Below are 7,963 nucleotides of genomic sequence, written 5' to 3' on the forward strand. Positions count from 1 at the left end.
CAAACATTTTCAAACCTCTTTCAGAGAGACTGCCTGTATGTTTTGCTTGAGGACAAGCAAAAGGATAAGTCTGGGGGAGTTGATATACCCTAGATTTGACCCATTTTTATCCATGGTATATTACTATTTTACTATATATATATCTATGTTTTCTACTCTTCTAGGTATGTTTTCAGGTTCAGGTGGATTTCGGAATAAAGCTATGACTTTGGAGCATTTTGGAGCATAAAGGACATTTCACCCGAGCTGTCCACTTAGAGGTCGACGAGAGGAAGAATAATCGATCGATATGCATCAGTGCTGACGATCGATATCAGGAAATGCCTCGACAGATGAAGATTAATATCGATCGATGTACACATATACCGTCGATCGATGTCGAGACACCAGACGCGACATTTTGGATTCAGCAGACTTAAAAACCAAGCCCAAGCCAAATTACCAAAATGCCCTGACGAGTTTTTAACCTAGTAGAATATATACTGCCTAAGTGTTTGACGGCAGAGAGAGCTTTTCTTTTCTAGATCTAGTTTTGTTACAAGTTTCATTTGGGAGAGAATATCACTTGTGATTGGAACTCCTTGTTTCATTTTCCCTATCATCTATTCCATGAGTTTCTATTTATCCATTGATATGAATTGTTTTGCTATGTCTGAGTAGTTCAACTGTTAGATCTAGGGTTCAGATAGGTTTGTGGGATTAGCCCCAAACTATAGATCTGCCTTGTTGTGATATTCATGATAGATTTGTACTCATTGCTTGTTTTAGCCTAGCTAACTAGAACATGATCATAGGATTGCATATTCAAACACCCTTGTTATCCCATCCTGACATCTATCTATCATATTAGGATTGCTAGAGAGGGCTAACCGCCAATTTAGAATCTTAGTAGAGAATTTTCATACTCGCGCATAGGCCTGGCTAGAACCCATCGATCGATGTCCTCAACTGACAATCGATCGATGTTGGCAAAAGTGTATCGGTCGACGTCTTAATAGACTATCGATCGACACTCTCTTGTGTCTGCATCTAACCGGTGAGACACAAAATCTAGTCTGTTAACCCAGTGGTACATGCGACAGCTGATCACTGAGTTAAGCGAATGAGCTCTAATATATCATGCATGCAACAGTTAGGCATCTATAGGAATTATAATCTCCAACACCTGAATAGTGGCCCTGCATCTAATATCATTTCCAACCTAAGTTACATTTATCATTTACTCGCTAGTCACTATTGCTATTTTATTTAAAACATTACAACCTTTAGAATTAATAAACACTAGATTTAATTGTTCCCTAGCTCCTTGTGGATTCGATCCCTAAGTACTACATCTGAACCTCTTTTGATGAGAGTAAGACTCCTTAGGGTAATTTCAGTGGTATCACATAACTTCTGTTACAGGATGCTGATTGACCTCAAACGGTGACATTGAAAATCTAACTCAAAGCTCTAGCTTTTGCCAAAAGATGGGCTCAGTCTAACGGTGGGAAGGGCTCCATCCATAGCTAGACATCTGACGCGTATCTGCAGCTCTGCACTCAAAAGGCTCCAAAATCACTATATTTCTCCAGAATGTATCTGAACCTGTAAATACTATAAAAAAACTACAAAACATAATAATCAAACAATAATAAAAGGGGAATAAGCTCAAAGGAGAAGCTGTCCACGTCGGATTAATAATTCAGACCAATCATAGAGTTGTATTGTGCCATGTCATCTATTCCTCACACGTCAAAAATTAGTTTGATTACATCGACTTCATCTTCCTCCTTTTCCTCGAAGAAACCCAACCGTTTCACCTCTTCTCCTCTGTAACGTTAAAATTGTGACTCATAAAGCTTTATCATTTAGTTTAATCACTATATAATCTACCTCTTCACATCCTATTTTGCTGAGGAGAAGAAGAACTACGACGTAGAATCTATATTTCCCCGGTCATACCAATGTCATCAACTCTGGATCTAGGTGGCTCTCATCTCTCCCCCTCTAAATTTGTTTTATAATATATATGAAAGCTCTATGTGTATTTGGATATTGGTTTTTTTGGTCAAAACCAAATTAAGTTGTAGTTTCAAGATTGATTGGATCTGATATTTGATTTTTTTTTTGGGTGTTTCTATTTATTTTGAATCCACTGATGATTGAACCTGCCGAGTTGATTTTTGGGTTTGTATTTCCAGCGCTAAATCTCTGTCATCGACCAAACACTGATCATCAATTTTGTATTTTTTTTTTTACAATGTCAAGTGGTTCGAGGTTCTTGATGGATTGCTTGGGAAGCACTGGAGGAATGTCGGGTTAGCATTCAACTGCACATTTCTTCTCTTTGGATCTGTCATTCAACTCATAGCTTGTGCCATGTACTTACTACAAATCATCTCAAATTCTTTATTGATCAGTAAAAGAAGATTACAACCCACATATATATTTCTTTTTTTAATGAGATTGATAATGTTGTGGTTCTAATGAATAATGAATGAATGTGCAGCAACATATATTTACATAAATGACAATCTGGATAAGAGGACATGGACATACATATTTGGGGCATGTTGTGCAACCACAGTCTTCATCCATTCCTTCCACAACTACAGGGTTTGGTCTTTTCTTGGACTCTTGATGACCACTTACACTGCTTGGTACCTCACCAATGCCTCCATCCTCCATGGTCAGGTAAATTAATTACTGAAGGAATTTTTTTATGTTTTGGTAAGTTATTCGGTTAGATAGATTAGCTGGTGATGTTGTATTCGGGACCAAGCAAGCTGGTGTTATACTTCACAGGGGCCACAAACATTCTTTACACATTCGGTGGCCATGCTGTTACTGTGTATGATTTTTTTTTACCTTCTTAGCCCCACTAATCCATGTATCGTAAGGGTATAGTCAGAGTTACAGAGATTGATGAAAAGGACCACTCCGTTCTTTGTTTTTCTATTCACACATTTACTTCAATTAATTATGTAAATTGAATTTGTGTTCATGTGTTGTTGGAGCAGAGAAATAATGCATGCGATGTGGAAGCCGCAGAAGTATAAGTCTATTTACCTGTTTGCGACTCTGTACGTTCTGACGCGGACGCTGCCTTCTGCGTCTGCGGTATATTGGGCGTTTGGCGATTTGCTTCTAAACCATTCAAATGCATTCACTCTCCTCCCAAAGAACCTTTTCCGCGACTTTGCAGTGGTGCTCATGCTCATCCACCAATTCATCACGTTTGGGTTCGCCTGCACGCCTCTATACTTCGTGTGGGAGAAGCTGATAGGCATGCACGAGTGCCAGAGCATGTGCAAGAGAGCCGCCGCGAGGCTTCCTGTGGTTATACCCATCTGGTTTCTGGCAATCATATTCCCTTTCTTCGGTCCCATTAACTCCACCGTGGGATCACTCCTCGCCAGCTTCACCGTCAACATCATCCCTGCGGTGGCTCACATCTTCACCTTCCGCTCATCCGCTGCACGTGAGAACTCTGTGGAGCAGCCGCCGAGGTTTCTAGGAAGGTGGACAGGAGCTTTCACCATCAACGCATTCATTGTGGTGTGGGTGTTCATAGTTGGATTTGGGTTTGGTGGTTGGGCCAGTATGATAAATTTTGTTCACCAGATTGACACATTCAGACTTTTCACGAAATGCTACCAGTGTCCTCCACCGGTAATGGCTTCACCTCCTCCGATCAGTCATCCTCATGTCAACCACACTCGTAGCCTTTGAGCAACAATGAGCAGACACGGTTGGTGTATTCCAAGGAGATAGATTTGGGTTCGTTTGTATAGATCTTTACCAAGGCTCTTTGTTTTTCAATTTTAGTCGTCAAGTTTTACTATCGTCTTTGGAAATTAACGTGGACAACATCGTATCTTTTTTTGGTCAAAAGGATAACATCGCCCAAAATACTCCCAACGAATCGACCGGAAAACTCTTAACTAATATCATAATTTTATAAATACTAAAATAAATTGGGTTAGTTTTCAACTTTCACAAATAAAAAGTATTATTTGTAAATTTAGAAAAAGAATATATCAACAATATTCTTTTTCAGAAGAGAAAATAGAAAAATACACCAGAGACAAATTCATCTCTATTATGAAATTCCACAATTTTAGAGAAAAAAATAGAAGAATACATTGGATATGGTCTAAGGCATGGCCTACGTAAATGATCGACGTTGAGATTTCAGCTTTTCTGATTCTTACTATTCTAATGTTTCAATATAATTTGAATGTTCCCTTTGCTTTATAATATAATGGTCTAAAAGTATTTTTTGTTTCACTATATAAATTGTTTTTAAATTTCAATGTAACTTTATATTTATTGGATATTGTGTGGCCAATCAAATTATGTAAATTAATGTGTAATTGATTAAATATATATATTAAATGACAGTTTTCTGAAGTAATAACTTTTAAATATTACAGATTTTAATTAAAACTGGAGGATATAAGCCTCAGATAGAGTGTCCACGTAGGCGAAAATAATCGGCCAATGAAAAACTATTTTTTTTTTCCATGTCATCTGCTCTATTTGTTTTTACAAAATGATCTTTTAAATTTTTACTTAAACAATTATAACCGAAAATATTTTTTAGTGTAATATATTATTTATATAAATATAATTATATTTTTTTTTACATAATAGTTTGTAAATAAATATTTAGTGTAAATAATATCATAATTTTATTAAATACTAAAACAAATTGGGCTGGTTTTCAACTTTCACATATAAAAACTATTATTTGTAAACTTAGAAAAGAATATATCAAGAATATTATTTTTTTTATGAGAGAAAATAGAAAAATACATCGGAAACAAATCCATCTCTATTATGAAATTGTTCTATTTCAGAGAAAAAAAATAGAGGAATACATTGGAGATGGTCTAAGGCATGACCGACGTAAATGATCGACGTTGAGATTATAGCTTTTATAATTCTCACTATTCTAATGTTTCAATATAATTTGAATATTCCCTTTGTTTTATAATATAATGGTTTAAAAGTATTTTTTGTTTCACTATATAAATTGTTTTTATATTTATTAGATATTGTGTGGCCAATTAAATTATGTAAATTACTGTGGAATTGATTAAATTTATATATTAAATGACAGTTTTATAAAGTAATAATTTTTAAATATTACAGATTTTAATTAAAATCGATTACATTTTGAAACATATAGAGTAATTTATAAACTAACTCTATATAGATATGAAGACAAAATTATAAAGTGGTCTCACCTTGAATTTCTCTCATTCTGTGTATTCCTAATTGGAATGAGATATCTACATCTAATATTATATTACTCACAGTATATTAGAAATGGTCGAACCGTAAATCAATTAAAGATGATGTAATGAAGAACTAAAGATGTATTTCCAGGTATCATAAATATATAATCAATTGACAACAACTTAATTATGTCCAGTATATGACAACAGAGAAGAGTTTTCATACCTTTTAATATTATAATATCTCACTATATTAGTGGCTAAATCAGTTTTTTCTAGCACAAATACTCATTCCATTCTTGGAGTTTAAACTTTTCTAGCTGATAATGTTAGTAGTTTGATCCCAAAAAAAAAGAAACGGTCGAACTGTACATTGTAATTGAAGAAAGAAGACAAACAAAAATCAAACGAAGACTTTTAAGGTATATGAAACAAAAATTAGAAGTAGCAATTCTCTCCAATTAAAGAATAAGGCAATAAAATTGTAAAAATACAAAATAAAACAAAAACTATACACATAAAGAAAGATTTAGTAAAATAAAATCATAATATAATTTCCATAATTGGTAGTGCTCAGTTACACTAAAAAGTCTAAATTTAGAACATACACAGTTTTATTTACATCTTTAAACATATTATCTAATTAAAATGATTCGAAAAAAGTGTCAGCATGAAAAGTTAGAAAATATACGATAAAATATAATACATAACGTTAAAAATACATTATCACTGATCAATAAAAAATCATGTTAGTAGTAATAAAAATGAAATGACAATACATTTATTAAAACCATATAACGGTACGCAACAAGGTGTTATTTAATATAGAAACTACAAATTAATATGCTCAACGCAAAGACACATAAAAATAAGACATCATATTTAGATATATTTAAATTAATAATTTTAAATATATTATATTCTTAATAATTTTAAAATTACTTAAAAAGAAACTAATTATTAAAAAATTAATATACAAATAAAACTAAAGCAATATTTTGTAACATCAAAATAATAAATTAATAAAAAAAATATTATGTTAATAAAATAGATTTTAGATTTTAAAGACTTCTAATTCATGTAATATTACAAAATTCAAAATTTGTTTATTACAATTAATATTTTACCATTATATATATTAAAATAATATTCTAGATCGATATTCAATTGTCAGTTTTCAACTATTACACGTAAAAAAATATTATTAAGTACGCTTTTTTTTTTGAAAAGGGGGTTTTTTATTTTAAGTAGGTTATTGGAGTACTTTTTCTTTTCGTGAATTTATTCGAGATGAGATTCCGATCTTTTAAACTAAGATAATTTATGTTCTATACATAATTAAATCTTTTTTACATAACTCTAAAATCTCGGACTTGATTCTTTATATTTTATTAGTTAATTATGTTACATATAATAGAAATGCCTACTTCAAACTAAAAATATAAAAAAAAAAACAAATTTAAAAATTAGTTATATATAATTTAACATACAAAAATTCACATACAAATAAAAAATTATAAATGTAACAAGTTTAAATATATTATCCGCGCGTAGCGCGGAGAAAGGATCTAGTTATATCTTAAAACACTTATATACCATGGCTGAAAGTGGGTAAAATCCATGGTATAACAATTCTCCCAGACTTACCATTTTGCTTGTTCTCAAGCAAAACAAACAGGCAGTCTCTCTGAAAGAGGTTTGAAAACAGCAGGAACTAACATGATTTAAAACTTAGAATCATCACCTCCGTAATATTGAAATCCACATCTTAGAAGTCCTAATCGCAAAAGCACAATACAATATCCTAGCTTAGCAACCAAATTCACCTAGCCAACAACTTACCAAATCATGTCTGACATTCCCCTCTACCAACCTCATTTCTTAACATAAATAAAAGTGCAGGCTTTACCTTTGGAGTATCGATCACATGATGCAAGGATTTTCAAACAAGTATTTAGATTTGCAGGTAAAAGTTAGTTCCTATATTTTCTCTCTAGTAATTTCTCTCATTAGTCAAAGTTTACTTCCATTGCAGGATCATTGACCAAGATTGGACAAATGTCCATGAATTAAGCCTTAATGGTGTTTGCCACCAAGTCTTGTTCACTTCTTTTTGACCTATATCCAAGAATGCATGTAAATCGAACCTTGATGATTGCCGCCACCAAGTCTTGTTCGAATTAAGGATTGTCTTAAATATAGATGTTAGCAGAGGATGGGAGATGAAGCAGTTCGACATGAAAAATGCTTTCCTGCATGGTTCCATTTCGGTGGATATACATGCACCAACCACTCGGATTTGTCGACAAACAACACCCATCTTATGTTTGTAAGCATGAAAAGGCGCTCTACAGCCTGAAACAGGCACCTAGGGCCTGGAATGCGTGTTTCAGTTCCTATTTAACTCGTCTTGGCTTTATCACTAGCAGGTGCGACCCATCGTTGTTTGTTTACAAGCGAGGACATGATCTTCCCAACCTAATTCTCTACGCAGACGACATAGTCCTGACCTCTGTTCGAAAACGTACCCGCCTAGCCGCCTAGGCGTCCGAGTAGGCGCGACTCAGACATCACCCGCCGCGATTTTGGTATAATCGCCTCACAAAATCGGACTCAACTTACTCGGCCCATTAGACCGATTAATCGGCCCATTAACCAACTAAGCGGCTCATTTACCGATTAATCGGTCTGATTATATAGGGCTTAATAATAAACTGCAAAATATATATCGGGCTATA

General features: G+C 33.6%; 1 protein-coding gene across 4 annotated transcripts; it reads left to right on the forward strand.

Moving 5' to 3' along the window:
* The first annotated feature begins 1,389 nt into the window (after nucleotides 1-1,389).
* LOC106421044 (auxin transporter-like protein 2) lies at nucleotides 1,390-3,975 on the forward strand. 4 transcript variants are annotated; one of them, XM_048739009.1, is made up of 4 exons: nucleotides 1,390-1,968; nucleotides 2,251-2,300; nucleotides 2,598-2,676; nucleotides 3,003-3,968. In XM_048739009.1, exons 3-4 carry the CDS (start codon nucleotides 2,654-2,656, stop codon nucleotides 3,712-3,714), a joined length of 735 nt encoding a protein of 244 aa, XP_048594966.1. In that variant the 5' UTR covers nucleotides 1,390-1,968; nucleotides 2,251-2,300; nucleotides 2,598-2,653; the 3' UTR covers nucleotides 3,715-3,968. The 4 variants fall into 4 exon arrangements, with proteins under 4 accessions (XP_048594966.1, XP_048594967.1, XP_048594965.1 ...); XM_048739010.1 differs by having other exon boundaries at nucleotides 1,391-1,968; nucleotides 2,251-2,363; nucleotides 2,492-2,676; nucleotides 3,003-3,967; XM_048739008.1 differs by having other exon boundaries at nucleotides 1,391-1,968; nucleotides 2,492-2,676; nucleotides 3,003-3,967.
* Nucleotides 3,976-7,963: the final 3,988 nt, after the last annotated feature.

This window comes from Brassica napus, chromosome A9, assembly GCF_020379485.1.
Source record: "Brassica napus cultivar Da-Ae chromosome A9, Da-Ae, whole genome shotgun sequence".
Classification (NCBI taxonomy): Eukaryota; Viridiplantae; Streptophyta; class Magnoliopsida; order Brassicales; family Brassicaceae; genus Brassica; species Brassica napus.